At 54.3% G+C, this 16,456-nt stretch overlaps 5 protein-coding genes across 5 annotated transcripts; 4 read left to right on the top strand and 1 right to left on the bottom strand.

The window, feature by feature from the left end:
• Positions 1-109: 109 nt before the first annotated feature.
• On the top strand, positions 110-4,937 carry ASPZODRAFT_130368 (hypothetical protein). Its single transcript, XM_022722491.1, has 2 exons — positions 110-492; positions 562-4,937. The coding sequence occupies exons 1-2, from the start codon at positions 457-459 to the stop codon at positions 4,723-4,725; spliced, it is 4,200 nt and encodes a 1,399-aa protein (XP_022582873.1). The 5' UTR covers positions 110-456; the 3' UTR covers positions 4,726-4,937.
• A 955-nt stretch (positions 4,938-5,892) lies between these two features.
• ASPZODRAFT_140663 (hypothetical protein) lies at positions 5,893-8,382 on the top strand (the record flags this gene model as incomplete). The annotated part of the gene is made up of 5 exons (XM_022724680.1): positions 5,893-5,935; positions 6,217-6,252; positions 6,274-6,467; positions 6,700-7,028; positions 7,341-8,382. 5 exons carry the CDS (start codon positions 5,893-5,895, stop codon positions 8,380-8,382), a joined length of 1,644 nt encoding a protein of 547 aa, XP_022582874.1.
• Positions 8,383-9,039: 657 nt separating this feature from the next.
• ASPZODRAFT_14505 (hypothetical protein) lies at positions 9,040-11,273 on the bottom strand (the record flags this gene model as incomplete). The annotated part of the gene is made up of 4 exons (XM_022725067.1): positions 9,040-9,779; positions 9,856-10,109; positions 10,177-10,458; positions 10,669-11,273. The coding sequence occupies 4 exons, from the start codon at positions 11,271-11,273 to the stop codon at positions 9,040-9,042; spliced, it is 1,881 nt and encodes a 626-aa protein (XP_022582875.1).
• Positions 11,274-11,292: 19 nt separating this feature from the next.
• On the top strand, positions 11,293-12,270 carry ASPZODRAFT_1576984 (hypothetical protein). The gene is made up of 2 exons (XM_022726321.1): positions 11,293-11,782; positions 11,875-12,270. Exons 1-2 carry the CDS (start codon positions 11,422-11,424, stop codon positions 12,153-12,155), a joined length of 642 nt encoding a protein of 213 aa, XP_022582876.1. The 5' UTR covers positions 11,293-11,421; the 3' UTR covers positions 12,156-12,270.
• Positions 12,271-14,004: 1,734 nt separating this feature from the next.
• Positions 14,005-16,069, top strand: ASPZODRAFT_150610 (hypothetical protein; the record flags this gene model as incomplete). The annotated part of the gene is made up of 3 exons (XM_022725643.1): positions 14,005-14,020; positions 14,147-14,996; positions 15,088-16,069. The coding sequence occupies 3 exons, from the start codon at positions 14,005-14,007 to the stop codon at positions 16,067-16,069; spliced, it is 1,848 nt and encodes a 615-aa protein (XP_022582877.1).
• Positions 16,070-16,456: the final 387 nt, after the last annotated feature.

Here is a 16,456-nt window from a genome sequence, read left to right on the forward strand (position 1 = left end):
ATAAAGATCTTCACCAAATCTAACCAAGGTTGTCCGAGTTTCAGTCATGACGCAACGCCAGCTGTCGCTCGTCCGCACGTTTTTCCCCTTGGCCTGCCGCCTCACATTCGCACCTCTCCTTCTTCATCCTCTCCGTCCATCCCCACGGCGCCTCCTGTCCTCCTGCGCCCGCCCTGCCGCGCCCCTGGTTGCTGCCTGTCTTTTATCTGGCCCCCAGGCTCAATTGTTGCTTCAATATTCATCGTTGCAACCATCCGTGGGTTCCGCCGTGGGTCGTTTTTCTTGTGTGCTTGATTCTCGCGAATTTTTGAAGACAGTCCGGAGTCGATTTGATACCAGAGACCAATCAATTTGGTTTTTTTTTTGTTCTAAAAAGAAAAGGAAGAGTCCTCGTTATATATTGTCCGCCTGCCTAGAGGCCGAACGGCCTCGCACCACCACGGCGGTCCGTCAGCCATGTTTCGTCGTCGGCGGAGCTCGTCGCATCATCAGGTAGACTGCAGTCCATCATCTGATCATCAAACCAAATGCTTCTTGGGTGCAGCCGTGCTGACTTTTTAGCCCCTGAGTACCGCCTCCTCGCAGTCCGCCCAGTCCGCTGCCACCCATGCCTTCCTTAAATCCCAACCGTCGACGACGAGCCTCTCGTCTGCGGCCGCGGCCGCCGCCCTGCGGAGTCTCACGCCGACTCCAACTCCGGTCGACCAGGTACAGACCAAACGCATGCAGCGCCGTTCCTCCGTCTCTGCCCACCCCAACCCGGCTGCCGCGGGGAGCCGTCCTGGCAGTGCTCGTGCCCTGCGTCGCTCCAGCAGCTCCGGCTCCATGACCTCCAGGACTTTTCGAGACCAGTCGCCTCGGCGGCCCGCCACCAGTGGAGGGCCGGTCGAGGTGCCGCCGCCCCTGCCGGCCATGCCCCAGGCGTTTTCCGCCCGCAAAGAAGCCCCTCGACGTTCCGTGAGCATGGATCCCTCGATGCGCATGAATCCTGCCGCCGCCATCAAGACCAGGCAGTCGGGGCGGGGTGTTAGTGTCGATCGAGAAGCCAAGGCGATCTCGGCTAAACCGCCGCCGCACCGCACAGTGCCCATGGGTACTCTGCCGGAGGTCGAGCGTTCGGCGAGCAGGAACTCGATCAATTTTTCCTACCCGATCAATGCGCGGAATAGCTCGCCTCGCCAATCGCCCGTCCTCTCGAATTATCCGAATCCAACAACTGCCACCGCCGACCATGAGGATCGAGCATCTCCCGTTAACGGGCTGTCGTCGGCAGAGGTGGGATTTGTCCAGGAATCAGTCATCCAGGCGTCTAACCGGCCCGTTCGGAAGAGATCGAAGCTCCTGGCCCCCGGCAGCGTGGAAGGATCCCATCTCGCGGCAACATCGGCGGGTGTACAGCCCACAGAAACGGCGGTCGCTGCCGCCCAGGCCGCGAGCGTTAACGGCAACGGCAACAAGAGACCCGAGCCGAGATACGATGCATACACCCGCGTCGCTTCACCTGCAGGAAGCTCCGACCACACCGACTCTCTCCCTTCATCACCGTCGTCGCAGAAGGCACAATCTGACCCGGGTGTCCGTTGGGACCCGCCCACGCGTCCCCCTTTTAAGAAGCGCCCGTCGACCGTGCCGGAGGAAAAGGAAGAAGAGCAGCGGGCGGAGGCTGCCGAGACCGGAGATGAATCTATTGTTCATCGAAGTGGTGGCAATGTCGCCAATGGATTGTTCACCGGTCCGCAACAGGCCAGACTGGCCGAGGAGCATCAGGTCTCATCGGCCGCGAGCTCTCTGCAGAGCTCACCGATCGGGGAACGGGCGGTCGGCTTACATTCACTGGGCGAGTCACGACCCATCAGCCCGACGGTTGCATCTCGCATGGCGGAACTCCACCCGGAGAGTTCGCAGGTCCCTGCCCGCCAGTCGAGTAGTCCCGGGCGATCGGCGAGATTTGCCAATCGCCTGTCAGTCACCGGAGCGGGTGATGTGCTGCACGAACCGCCCCCCCGATCGGTCTCGCCGGCCAAATCTGCGTTGAAACATCCTCAAAAAGACTCGTTGTCCCCAGACAGACGACCCGGCATCACGGTCCGTGTCGGGCAGACCCCCAGTGAGATTTCCGATGCTACCTCCATTGCATCCGATGAAGGTTCCCGGTTGGGTTCTCGGAAGAAGCATGCCAAGGTGAGCTTCGACGATGAGGCCGAGGTCGTCGGCGTGGCGGCAAGCCCTCCCACGTCGCCCGAGGATATCACCCCGGACTCGTCGCCACCGGGCAAGACCAAGTCCAAGGCGCATTGGTTTAGTATGGGCCGCAAGAAACCCCAAGGTGGCCTAGACCTCGCCGACGGAGACGAGTTTGGCGACGTTCTCCGGCCCCGTCCCGCCCTCCCATCCTTTGGCAGTATCCGTGGAGCAACGAGAGACCTGAACCAGGTTCTCACAGAAGATCCTATGAGTGATGATGACGAATCAATCGCTTCCTCCACCCACGCGGAGACGAGAGCTCTGCCTCTCTCCAGTGATCACGCGATTGGTGGTATTCTCGTTAATGCCCGTCCAGCAGCTGACGCGGTCCCCGAGCATCATGCTCCTGACAAGCTCTCCGATACTAACACTACTACTACTACTACGACTGTTAAACCTTTTGTGGATGTGACAGGCGTGCCTGCAGTGGAGATTGAAGATGCATCTCCAGTCTCGTGGCCCGGCGATGATGACCGCCATATACCCGCGCCCACTGACGCGGAAACCGATAAAATTGTCAGATCAAATTTACCTATACCCATTATTGCAGTGCAACCGGCTTCTCCAGAGTTGGAGAAGGAGAGGTCAAGCCTTGAGCTCTACCGGGTACCTGGAGGTTTCCCAAGATCATCAACCCATGAGACGCTTGTCAAGGCCACCGCACCTAATAATCAGCCAGCGGAGAAAGAGGCTCCTCCGCCCGAGGCACCTTTGGAGAATCATACAATCGACATTGAAGATGATGATGACTCAAGTATTTACAGTGATGCCGCAGAAGATCTGCTCGACATTGAGGGCGATGGCTTCGGATCAATCAACGCCGTTGTCGAGAGCCCAGAAGAGCTGCAGCCAATGGGATTGGCTCTGACTACTACTTCTGCTGCTCCGCCCTCTCCTCCCACAGCATCAGTTCTCACGCGAGCTGAACCTGCGTCGCCAGTTTCTGACGAGAGAGTTTCTCCAGTGCGCGCCCAAGCCAATGCTAGAAATACCAACAAGGCGCCATCACAGTCTACCCGGCTGTCAATGGTCGTGGCTCCCGATCCGCCATCATCGAAGAACGACACGGACGCCCTGCCGTTCGTTTCACCGTACCCTCCATTTCCCCTGGCCGGCAAAAATAACGCAGGAGAACCATCACGTTCTAATGGAAATGGGAAAAAGACCAAGCGACCGATGTCCGTGGATGCTTACGGGAGTACTACTACTACTACTACTACTACTACTACTCGACTGCGCGACGCAGGACCTATCTCGGATGGTCGGACCAACGGTAACATGACATCTCGCGCCGCGCCCACCGCTGCGCCGGAACGACGTAGCAGTCAGAGACCCGTGTCTATGGGTCCGGGCTTGCAGATCAACGGACGGCCCAACGGTCAACCACGGAGGACGATGTCGAATGGAAGCGACTCGTCGAGTAGTTTCAAACGATCTCCTTTACCACCGTCGAGGGCGCCGGAGAAGAAGATGTCCATGAGACGGACGATGCGCGACGGCAGTCCCCGGGTGCAGTCTCCCACGGCGCGCCCGATGTCGCCGAACGAGCGGAAGCCCTTTTCATCCGCTGTAACAACGGGGTCGATGCGCACTACGATGCGACGAGGCGGCGAGAAGCCAGCTGCCTCCTCCTCCTCCAAGGCCAACAACGCCAATACCTCATCGCGATTGACAAAGGCCTCTGCAATCCGCTTTGGGTCCCGGTTTGATGACTCGGACGACGAAGGGCACGCGCCGCGGACGTTCCGCAGTCGGTTTGCGGACTCAAGCGATGACGAAGACGATCAACCGTCGGTCACGAGGAGTAGGCACCTGCGGCCTGTCCGTGGAATCCCGCGGCAGAATGGCGCGCATGACGGGGACTCGACGGAACTGGAAGACAGCTCGGATGATGATGATGATGATGATGATGATGTCGGAAAAAGGCCCGCTGCGGCCTCCGCTTCGATCTCCGCTCCCCGCCCGGGCCTGAAGCGCGAGAGACTGTCGGATCCATCTGGACTGGCCGCTGTGGCGCGGTCGCGGGGTGTGACTCGCGAGGAACTGCAGGACCTGATGCGGCAGCCGAGTCGGAAATCCGGTCTTCTGAGCCGGTTCGGACGATCGAAGAAGCCGTCGATGTCGGCGAAGAACGCCAAGTCCGGCGAAGAGTTTACGCCTCATTACGTCGCGACGGTGACTAGCAACATGCCGGTCGAGTCGCCCAGCTCGTCGCCTCGACTGCAGAAACGGATGTCCAAGAAGCCCCCGCCGCCGCAGCCCAAGTCGACCCCGACCCCAACAACGACTTCGAACAACTCCTCCTGGCCGCTGCGCGGAGAGTCCGACCGGCCTCGCACGGCGGACGGGGCGGGACCCAGAGTCCTGTCGCAGAGTCCTGTTCCGTGGGAATCACAGGTGGCCACGTCGGACGTGATGATCACCGGGTCCGGGCGGAAGAAGCGGTTTCCATCTCTGCGGAGAGTGTTTGGATTGCGATGACTATCCGTGCATGGAGACTCATATTTCGTACTTTGATGATTGGCCATTTGACTTTTGACCTTCTCTGACATATTACTTTGATCTTATTGACTTTTTGACGATTCATGTACAAGATACAATAAGACTGAGGACAGTCTTGTTTTGATACCCGATATAATTATTACTATTATTATTACTATTACTATTATTATTATTATTATTCAATATTTTCACCATTAACTTTTCTCCTATTATTATTTCTATTATTATCACCTCCTTTCTCGCGTCAAATTGACAGTTTACAGTGGCAAGCGGAGAAGTGAGAAGTACCTCGGCGTCCACCGTGCAGAAATTAGGTAACAGTTAGGCAGCAGCTCTGAATGGAGTAGCAGTAGCTATGACCTTGTCCTATGTAGTAGCTAGAAGGTAGTTAACTAGTTCATGGTAGTGTTTGTTTTGCTCGGTAAGTATTACCGGATCCCCAACCTCTTCTCGTCTCCAGCTCAGCCATCTCCAGCCTCCATCTCCATCTTGGCTCCATCTTGTCGTTCCAAGGTCCTGTTTCGGGAGGCTGGTCCACTCGCCGCTGTTGAAAATTACTAGCATAGTACTGACCTGGTAGTAGGTACTTACCTAGATTAGTACTAGGTACCTACCTAATGTACCTTAGGTACCTGGTACTCTGTAAGGTACTCCGTACTCTGTACTCGGTAAATAATACCTATAGAGTACCTAAGAGTGGACAATCGATAGATCCTCTTCAGCTCTGCGCGACGCACCCTCCAACCAAACCCACAATCGGTCTAGACACGGTCCATCTGCGTGAGACACGATTGGCGATCGCCAGATCAAATCAGAAGCTCGGAACTTGCGCAATTCGATACAAATGTACATGGCTGGGAGGGTTTTTTTTAGCCGCTGGGAGCCGTGGGCCTCCGTTCTTCTCCGTATACAGGGTGGATCGACGCGCTGAGACCTGAGCTGGCTGAGCTGAGCTGAGCTGAGAAGCCGATGTGTCCACGTAGCTAGTAGCTAGTTAGTAGGTATGAATATTACAGTCGCCGTATCATTCTCATTCATACTCTTAGAGTGAGTTGGATTGAGTATGAGTATGATTTTACCAAGAACAATTCAACAATTGATTGATAATAAATAGTAAAATGTTATAATATTCTATGCAGTATACTCATGTATGTGTTAGTAGTAGTTAGTAGTAGTAGTAGTAGTAGTAGTAAGTGCCTCGGCTGCGTTGCCATGGTAATCTGTATTGTATTGCGCTAGCAAACTACCCCGTAAATGATAAACACCGCATGTGAATTGGGAATACGTGGACAGACGGAATACAAACGATTGTCAATTACGAGTCGACGTGTACGGAGTAGACCAGTCTCGGATGCCAATGCTCCACGGAGTTGAATGAGTAGGGAGAGAATGGGAAGGAGAAGAAGAAGAACACGCCGAAGAAGAATCAATCTTGAATGCTCCATACTACATACTACTACAAACTTGTAGAAGAAGAAGAAGAAGAAGAAGAAGATATTGTATATGGTAAGTATACAGTAACTGTAGATTCCAAATCTGGCAAGGCGTTGTTTACAAACACGCGGTGGGCGCAGGACATAAACCAGCCCCTCCTCCTCCAAAAGCTGGCTCTCATTCCTTCCTCCCTCTTCCATTCCACATCTCTCATTCTCCCCATCTTCCATTCTTCATCTCATCCTCGTGAGAAGCTTAGCAGCCCTTGGAGCAGCTTAAGCTTAATCGTACGTTAACGTACCTCTTTTTCGGTCTCCCCCGCGAGAAAGAAGCCCCCCGTCGGTCTTTTCTTGTCTCGCCTTTCGCCTTGCTCCGCAACGGTTCGAAAGGCATTCGAGAAAGGACTCCCAAAGGACAGTCAATCTGGACTTTGACGCCCGCGTCCCCATCCCATTCAGTGTCTTCCCGTCGTCGTACCGGAGTGACGCTGTCTCTGAAACTACTCTGACACGAGTAGAGGGAGAGGTCAATCTTGATACCACTTCGCGCGTCGAACGGGAAGATACTCGAATCCACACTTCCACTCTCCCGGACCCCCGCGTCTACGGAAAGGAAGAAGTCGATCTTCGCATTCGTGACGATCGTCGTGTGCAGCAGCAGTATCCCGCTCAGCAGCAGCAGCAGCAGCAGCAGCAGCAGAGCTACTCCTCTTACTCCTCTTCTGAAGAGCGTATAGTCGATACCCGCTATCAGGGAGATTACCAGGCTCAAGGAGGCTATCAGGCTCAGACTGGTTATCAGACTCAGGCAGAAACCCGCTATCCTCAGGTCGACCTTGCCCGTGAAAGGTATGTTTTTTTCATTTCATTGGCTTTGTTTTGTTTTGTTTTATTTCCAATCGTATTGTTTTTCATTTTCAATACCTGTCCACCGCCACTTTACACGAGAGGGTGGGCCGCCTACGCAGTCTATATGCAATAGGGCGTATCTAGTCTTGTTTACTTTTCCCCCCCGCCCCCCCCCCCCCCCCCCTGCCCCCATCGTTACGTGTCATATATAGACCACCCAATCGGGGGTCAACATCTCTTTTCTTTTTGTTTACATCTTGTGACAATATCTTACTGACGCGGCCTGCCTTCCCCCTTCTTCCCAACCTCCAGCTACCGTCAACCTTCTGCTCAGTTCGAAGAACGTCAGACTTCTTCTTCCACTACCTACGAGCAGAACGTCGACTCTCAGTTAGATATCACTGAGCGTGAATATCGTCGTCGTACCTCTCCTGAATACGAAGTCGACGTCTCTTATAACCGTCGCTACTCTCCCCAAGCCGACGCGTTCGAGTCCGCCTACGCAGGTCAGCCCGCCGACTTCTCCTACGAGAGGTCTAGCTCCCAGTCCCAGCGTTTCGAGTCGGCCCAAGACACCCCGGTCGCCGCTGCTTACACTTCGTCCTCCCGTCGCGAGCTCGAAGTCTCCACCCTGCCTCGTCGTTCTTCCGAAGAGGTAGACTACACCCAGACCACCACCACCACCACCGTTACCGAAGACTCAACTCCTCGCAAGATGGGTTACTACGACGACGAGGGTCAGTACCACTCCTTCCGCCGCGGTGTCGAGCGTGCCGCCGACCGCCTCCTCCACCCCTTCCAGCAGGACCGTGAGGAGGTCGTCGTCCCCGACGAGCGTGGTCCCACCCGTATCCGTGACGGCGTCCGTGAGGATGTCCGCATCGTCGAGCCCCGTGGCGGTGCCAACGGCGAGAACGTTGCCATCCCCTGCCACTTCATCCGCATTGGCGACATCCTCATCCTCCAGGGTCGCCCTTGCCAGGTCATCCGCATCTCGGTCTCGCCCCTGACCGGCCAGCACCGCTACCTGGGTGTTGACCTCTTCACCCGCCAGCTCCAGGAGGAGTCCAGCTTCGTCTCCAACCCCTCCTCCTCGGTCGTTGTCCAGACCATGCTTGGCCCCGTCTACAAGACCTACCGCATCCTTGACCTCCGCGAGGATGGCCGCATCGTCGCCATGACCGAGTCTGGTGATGTCAAGCAGGGTCTCCCCGTCATCAACCAGGGCCAGCTCTTCCAGAAGATCCGCCAGGCCTTCTCTGATGGCCGTGGCAGCGTCCGTGCCCTGGTTATCAACGATGGTGGCCGTGAGCTTGTTGTTGACTACAAGGTCATCCACGGTTCTCGTCTGTAAATGTACGTTCTCCATTGTTTTACCTTATCTATCTCTTACCTTCCTTGCCTTGCTAACTGTCCCAGGGATGATTCATGACAATGTTTGTATCTCGGGTAGGATGGATAGGAATGACCATTGCAACCTTCTTGTATCTCCATAGCTGTAACTAGTCTAATCCATTCCAGTTATGATCTACTTAATGCCTTATCTTCATGTAACTTTGTAACATAAGCATCCCTTTCATACTTTCCCTATATTATAGAATCTAGTCAATTCATTTGATGATCCATGCATGTACAAAGAACTTGTTCAAATGTCATTATATCACAGGAAGCAAATGAAGATAGATGGTAGTCATCTAAACCGAGGCAAGTCCAAACCCATATGCTGGTGTGTGTAGTATTGATGATGAAGCAGGGAACAAAAACAAAAAAAAATAGGGTGAGAGAGAAGATGAATAGCAATTCAAGCAATTGACCCCGACCCGACCGAACGCCATGGTTTTCCCTCCTTAGTTATACATCGTGAAGAACAGGGTATCATGCAGATGGAAGAGAGTTGGAAGCAGGAGAGGGAGATGGGAGGATAGGATAGGATATATAAGGCGTGAAAAGTTCGGAACATAGTGAAGTTAAGGCGTTTTATGAGGAGGTTTTTCTTCTTCTTTTTTTCCCCTCACTTTTCACCATATTTCCCATACTCCTGCTGCCATTTGAGGAGATGACGAGTGAGTACATCCATCATCTCTAAACTGGTCAGGTCTGTGAACGGCTTCTCCGCGTTGTTTTCGCTGCTGTCTCTCTCGCCGCTCCCGCCAGGTAGGGACGAGGTGTCTGCCTCGCTGCCCGTTAGGATCCCGTCCATCTGTTCCGCTAGATGTTTGATGAAACCACTGTTGCGGTTGCTGTCGCTGTTGCTGTTGCCGTTGGGTTGTTGTTGTTGTTGTTGTTCACCGCCGCTCGCGCCGGGAGGGGAGCTGCCCCCCGCTGCGGCCATCTCTACCTGCATACGCGAGATGAACTCCAGGATCCCTGCCACCCGGCGCTTCATGTCGTTCATCGTTGTCCGCTGCGGGTTCATGTACCGCGGCCGGCTGGGCTTGCCGGACTCGCCGCCATTCACGTACGTTCCATTCGCACCTGGCAACCGCGGCGAGTCTGCCCCCGTATCGAGTGACTGGCCTCGCCGCGGTGAGTTCGCCATGTAGCTGTCAGTCCCGTTGGTATCGCGATCACGCGTGTACTGGTTGCGCCCAACACGCCCGCCTCGACGTGCGGCAGGGCGGCCGGACTTGCGTGTTGACGGCCGGGACGGCGCGGATTCTTGGGTCAGCACGGGGGTTTCGGGGCTTGGCTGGGGCGGCTCAGGCTCTATGGTGAGGGTTTTGGCTGGCGAGGCGGTTTCGTGATCCGATTCTGTATCTGTAAGCCTGACTGACATTCACTCAATTGAAACCAAACAGAAAAAAAGGAGAAGAATTGATATCCGTACCATCGCCTTTTCGTCGCTCTGTTCGGACCTTCCGACGGTTACTCTCTGCATGTTCCAACTCGGCCTCTTCGATATCTTTGCTTTCCTTGTCACGCTGAGTGCGAGGGATAGGCCTGGGTTTCTTCGCTCCGTTGGTGACCAGCTTCGTTTTTGATTCGTCCTCGGAGACAGGCTGGGATGCTGGGTTGCTTTGTTTGGAAGCTGCTGTCGGAGATGGGGAGCTTGTACGTGGTCGTTTACTGGCCTGCCGGTTTCTGTGAAGAAGGGGGAAAGCATGTCAGCGATGATTCGCGGCCTATTGGGTTTAGCGGGTGAACGAACGCTTCACTGTCACTTCTGCTCCGTTTCGCTCGCCTGGAAGCCAGGTCTTCCGTGGTAATCTTGGTGTCCTCTTTGCTCTCTTCAATTGCACGGCGAAGCTGTTCCTCTTCGTCGTAGGCAGCCTCCCTGCTATTCATTGTAGATCGACGTTTCGGAGGAACTCCCGTGTCATTGTTCCGGGTCTTCGGCTCTCGTGCAGCTCTAGAATTGTCGCGGGAGGAGGCTCGAGAGGAGACGGCTGGGGAGGGAGGAGCGACAGGTAGGTACTGCGAGAAGAGTCTCCTGGATGAGGAAAAGAATATATTGTCAGCGACAGTTTTTTAAGGGGTGAGGGGTAGCGTCAAAGGGAGGTAGTTGATGGCAATTGAGCTGATCGGCTTTGGGATAAAACTTTTCTGGGACCGAGAAAGAGACAAAGTAATAAAGAAAAAAAACTGGATGGCTAAAAAAGGAAGAATATTGAGTGTAGGTAATAAAAGACAAAAGACTCACCCATCTGCTTCATGTTTAATCCTGTGAAGGTCCTTGCGACACTCCTCGCAAAAATATTCATCGGGGCTCATGGCCTCATCCATGATGCCCACGCAGCCACCATGCTGCCACACCTTGCACCTGTCGCACTGGATGAACATGCTGCCGATATCATCGGACAGAGGGTCCAAGGGATCGCCAGCCGTGTTGGCAGCCGTCTCGTCCTTGATGCCAGACGCGGCGCCCCGGCGACCGAGCAGCCCCTCATACCTCGAGGGCGGCAAGCCAGGGTAGTCCTGCTGCTTGCACAGACATCTAGTAATCTCTTCTTCCTCTTCTGCATCTTCATCCTCATCGTCCTCGCCCTCGGCGAGCAACGGGTTCTGCTCGTCGCTCCGGGTGCGCTGGCGCTGGCGGGTGTGTGGGAAGTCCATTTTCGAGTTTCCCTCGACACCGTCGATGGACTGCGAGCGTTGGACCGAGGGTCTTTGAGGAGAAGGGTTTTTATGATTTGATCGCGTGTTCCTCTCGCGAGTCAGAGATCCCGAGGAGCTGGAGGAGTTGGTGTGCTGGAGAATGGCCGGCGAGGGCTGAGTACGAGCACGGGAGGAGCGACGAGGGGTCATGGCTGCAAACCCAGGATCCTCTGCTAGAGAAGCCACGGCAGGCGTGTCAATAGTCTCTGAGAGACAAGAAAACCAGATTCTGGATCAAACAGGGGCCCAGATGGGAGAGTAGAAGCTGCCTCTCTCAGATGGCGAGCTGTCGCACGCGATGGGAAGAGCTAGCAAAAGCCCGTGGAAAAGCCCACAAATGACAGGGGGGAGGGAGGCAATTGCAAGGCAGATTCTGACTGTTCACAGGCTAAACAGCATCCTCTGTAACCTGGGGCCAGGGCCAGAAGGCTACATAGTATGGCGAGGGGAGGACTGGAGGGAGCGGGGAGCAGGAGAGAGAAAGGCGGGCGAGCAGGACCGGAACGGGATGATCGTTTCTTCTGCCTCGCTGGGCCCTGGATTCTGCGCCCTCCAGCCAGCACTGGTTGGCACCCCTTCCCACCAAGAGGGAGGAAATGGGACTCACAGGAAAAGGAGATGGAAAAGAAATGAAAAACACAGAAATATTTATTCGATGCGTGCAGAAAGCCCCCTCCCCATCCCCCTCTGCTCTCACTCTTCGCAACGAGGCCTTTGCGCGTCCTCGAGTCTGCTGCTTACCTGATCCAAGGGCGATCTGCCATTCATTCCGCATCAAACCCCGCTCGCAACCGCTTTCGAACGAAGCGCTCGTTCCTGCGCAGAGCCCAGACATGCCCTCCTTACCTCTTCTTCTTCTCTTACATCGAGAGGTCTTATTTTTCAGACAATACTTCGTACGGATGGTGTGTTTGGGACTCTGTGGCTGCTAAATATCACCTCTGCGTGAGCTTCCGCTGGCTGCCCGAGGCACACCACGAATTGTCTCTGCCTTCCCTCCGTTTCTTTCAGCACATGCACGCTCTATGGTGATACCCGTTTTGTGTTACCTTGTATTGGACTGAGGGGATTATCCTGTCTCTAGACTTGGTGTTGCGTGTCAGAGAGAGAAACCCGGTGTCTTGGGATCACGGAGATTTGAGGAACTCGCTTTGTACTATGTGGGATTCTGACCATTCAACCAGAAAAGAAAAATCTCGAGATTTTTCCTTTCAAGCCTCTGGCCTTTGTTTGGCATGAATTAAGTTCGGTTTGACTCCTATCACCCCAGGTGGATCGAGAACTCTTGTCTTGGGCAGACAGCTCGTAGACCACGTGGATGCAAGCTATGCAGGCATATTCGGGTACTCTATATACCACCAGGCAGGTTCTTTCGTTGCTCTACATGCGTCCTGGCTTTCCTTGAATGGTGAAACCAGCATTGACATGGCTTGCTCTCTTGAGTGCAGGGGCTCTCATTTAACGGATCGTCGACATGGTTGAAAAACCAGTTTAACAACGTTACTCTCCGGGTCACCACTTCGAGCACATCGCCAGGCGCCATGAGATCTCTTCCTGCATACCATGTCTTTGAAACCCTCATACACTGGAGTGGACGTGCCTCGGGACTTATCTAAGATAGCGAAACGTCGAAGGGAATGTCCCATGCAAAAGAGGCCTGGTGGAATGTTTTCGGCGGTTCTTTCCCGCTATCCCTTCCTATAACGGTGTTCTATGCCCAGCTCCGCGAGGCCTGACGAGTCATCGATCATGCTTGATCGAATCGAAGAGATAGAAGTACGGTGTTATTCCTTGGCTGAATTGCTTTAACCGTAGCATGAATATAGATCTTACATCATATATATGGCAATATAGTAAATAGCAAAGAAGACATTCAGAAGTGGTTGATCCCTGCCTTCCTAGAGGTACAGAGTACAGAGTAATATGCTTGCCCTGGCTCCCTGTCCCTGACTCCCTGAGTCAGTGAGTCACGTGGAAGAGCTCATAAATTTAAAGCGGCAGCAGAGACCGCTTGAAAAAGGGAAACCATTTGAATCTACCAAATTTCTACTCCATAATCCCTAGATATTATCTATCTCCGTCCATAATCCCTAACACCCAGAGCCGCCTCCAGACCACACAATAGGATTCTCGCTGTAGGTAATCCAAAAGCCGTGGATAGGACAGGAGGGATCCCTGGGGACAGTCCCAAACAGGAATAGTAGCCCACCAGCATAGAGCGGCAGCCACACCCCGTCCGACTTTCTGCTCAGTCAAGCTCAACGCCAGCACTTCTAGACGCACCCCTCCCTCATCGCCCTGTCGCGCCCTCCTTGTCCTCCGGCAGCCGCCCTCTCTCTTTGAATTCCCTTCTCCCCCCTTTTTTTTCTTCTAATCTCTTCTCTTGGGCTGTGTTCGGCTAGCCGACTGCATTCTCCGCTTGTCTGTCCTTTCGTTGTTCTCGCATTGCCCGCGGTTCCTAAAAGTCTGCATTGCCGGTGCTGAATAATTGTCGGTCTGTGTGTGAGTCTACCCTCCGGCTGGCAGCGACGCTGTACCTTGGTCAATCTCCCGACGTTGGAGGCCGCTGCAGGTTATTGGACCCATAGAGCGAGTGTCTCGCTGGGTCTGGTTGCCTGTGTCGATGTTGTTCGTCATGCTCGTTCATCGCGGTCGTGCTAATTGGGGACCATGTGCAGATTAGGTGTTGAACCGGTTTTGCTGGACCAGAAAAAATTATAATAAAACACTTCAGACTGTTTCTACCACGTATCTCTCAGTGAGATAGGGGGGTCAGAGAAAGACAATAATCGGGGTTGGAACTGTGGACCGATACGTGGACTGTATCCTCTGGATATACGACTGGCTGTGGTGGAGGGCAACCGCTGTGCTACTGGGCATAATGACTGCTACGTTGAGTATGTCTTCTCACCAAAGGATGCCGCTTCATTCGGGGGACAGTGTCGGTGGTTTTCATTACGAAAGAGGGGGATGGGAAAGGTCTGCCGGTCGCTTCGGTTGCTGATACTGTTGTCCACCTGCAGATGGGACGTACAACCCGGCCCCTGATACACCCTCCCCCGTCTATCCGGATCGGTTGATTCGTCCGCTTCCTAAACGCACTCTTCGTTCCCGTCTATCATTAGACGCTGCAGATTCGATCCTATATCCTCCGGCACCCCCGGCACCCCCGGCAGCCCAGCTCTTCTACGGATCCTGTGCAGATCATGCCGACGTGGTGAACGACTCAAAGGTGTACGTGCAGCAGAACGGAGATGTCGACGGTGATGACGCCTCCGAGCGGGAGCAGCAACAACAACATCACCACCATCATCATCATAATCACCCCTACGAAAACGGGGTAGATTTTGAGAGCGGTGAGGAGGATGGTCCTGTCGTGGTCCGTCGTAGTGTATGTTTCCGGGGAGCGTCGCTGTCACCGTCAGCCTCGGGCACCCACCCCGCGGGTTATCAGAGTGATGCCGACGGTGCACAGATGAAGTCACCGTCAGGGCCGGACGGCTACGATGCCTTTGAGAACACTAACAACAAGAAGAAACGCAAGATTCCCATGCCAGGCAACCTCGGCAGCCACCACTCGAACCTCTCTCCGGAGTTCGCTACCATGGGTCTTAGCGGTTCCGCTCCTGCACCTACACCACAAAAGAATAATGCCAACAATGATGGGAACAACACTACAGGGACGTATTATGGTACTGGAAACCCAGCTTCTCCAGTGGGAATCGGCATGTCCGGACCCGGTCGAGGACGACTGGGAGGCCGCAATCCCACTCGCAACGGTAGTGTCCGAAACCCACTGTCGGTACATACGGCAAACACGTGGATCACTTCTCGTGCGCAGACCCGGCGTGACCTTTTCCTCTCATCGCCCGGGTCATCCTGTAAGTTCCCTTTCCCCCCCCCCATTTTTCTTTTCTTAGGAGGAGAGAGCTTGGGGTGAAGAAGGCTCCGTTGCTGACGCTAGAGCTGTAGGCGATTCCTCCGGAAAGACTGACCAAGGTATCATCTCCGCCGCCATCGCCAATGCCGCGGCTTTCTCGTCACCTCTCAAAGGCCCGGGAAACATCAGTCTCCTAGACCAACAAACTAAAACCCCCACGAAAACCCAATTTACCTTCACCTGCGAGTCCGACTCCTCCAAGGGTATGGCTATGCAACCACAACACCCACCATTTCCTCTTTCACAGCAACATCGCTCCCCAACATCTCCCTCGGCCGCCGCTCACGCTCAGCGTGGGTTCGCCACCCAGGGGACCCAAACAAGCCCTAGCATCGCCCACATGAACCAACAAATGCATCAACAAGGTGCTCCATCAGCCCCTCCACAGGCCCCCTCACAGGCCAACGAGTCTGGCACTGCCGAAAAGAAGAAGAAAAAGAAGCGCTCACCCCGCAGCATTTATGCGTTGGCTGCTCGTCAGCGGAAGATTCAACAACAGTATGCCAATCTACACCACCCGCCGAGCATGGAAGACATATGGATCTGCGAATTCTGCGAATATGAAAGCATCTTCGGTCATCCGCCCGAAGCCTTGATCCGGCAGTATGAGATCAAGGACCGCAAGGAGCGGAAGCGATTGGCCGAGAAGAGAAGGCTGCTCGAGAAAGCGAAGATGAAAGGGCGCAAGGGAAAGAAGACCTCCAAGAACGCGACCAAGAATGCTACTCCCCAGCAGGCCTCTCACCAGCATGGCTATGATCGAGCCTCGGTAGACCATTCCTCGATGGACCCCCACAGCTTGCATGACGACGATTATCTTGCCCACGACTATGATGATGAACCTCATTCTGCTCCCGCTCCGCCTCATCCTCCTGCTGCTGCTGCTGCTGCTGCTGCTGCTGCTTCATTCACGCTTCCTCTGCCACCTGGTATGCCTTCCCACGGGGAACATCCCAGCCGCAGCATGAAAGGGGTGATGGATGGAGGAACCACTCGACCGGCTTGACAGGCAGTTGTGCTCAATGCAGATGATATAAACTATGAGCAATCTCGCATATCTCGAGATCTTCTGCTCGACGCCGACGCCATGTCTTTCAAGCGGTGACCTGTCCTCTTTCTCTTCAGCCTTTGTCTTCTAGTTCATTAGTCGTCTTGCATTCTCACTTCCCTTAGCTATTGCATCCTCTATTCTTTTCTGGATATTCTTCTTTAACTTTATGAAATCCCCGCTCTCCAATACGATAATCTGGACAGATACTCGTGTTTATCTCTCACATCACACTGCATCATCCCTATCCTGGCGAATCTATGGCATCCTCCGAGGCTGTTTTCATGACTTCTTCGGTGTTGGTCACTACTGTTGAGCGGCTCTTGGTTTGCATATATGACGGAG

Source organism: Penicilliopsis zonata (assembly GCF_001890105.1).
Source record: "Penicilliopsis zonata CBS 506.65 unplaced genomic scaffold ASPZOscaffold_4, whole genome shotgun sequence".
In the NCBI taxonomy this organism is placed as follows: Eukaryota; Fungi; Ascomycota; class Eurotiomycetes; order Eurotiales; family Aspergillaceae; genus Penicilliopsis; species Penicilliopsis zonata.

Bases quoted from the DNA above. Each gene is read 5' to 3' on its own strand.
- ASPZODRAFT_130368 (XM_022722491.1), top strand. From the start codon at position 457: ATGTTTCGTCGTCGGCGGAGCTCGTCGCATCATCAG. The intron at 493-561 runs GTAGACTGCAGT...CTGACTTTTTAG, and splicing joins GGAGCTCGTCGCATCATCAG to CCCCTGAGTACCGCCTCCTC.
- ASPZODRAFT_1576984 (XM_022726321.1), top strand. From the start codon at position 11,422: ATGGGAAGAGCTAGCAAAAGCCCGTGGAAAAGCCCACAAATGACAGGG. The intron at 11,783-11,874 runs GTGCAGAAAGCC...ACCTGATCCAAG, and splicing joins CAGAAATATTTATTCGATGC to GGCGATCTGCCATTCATTCC.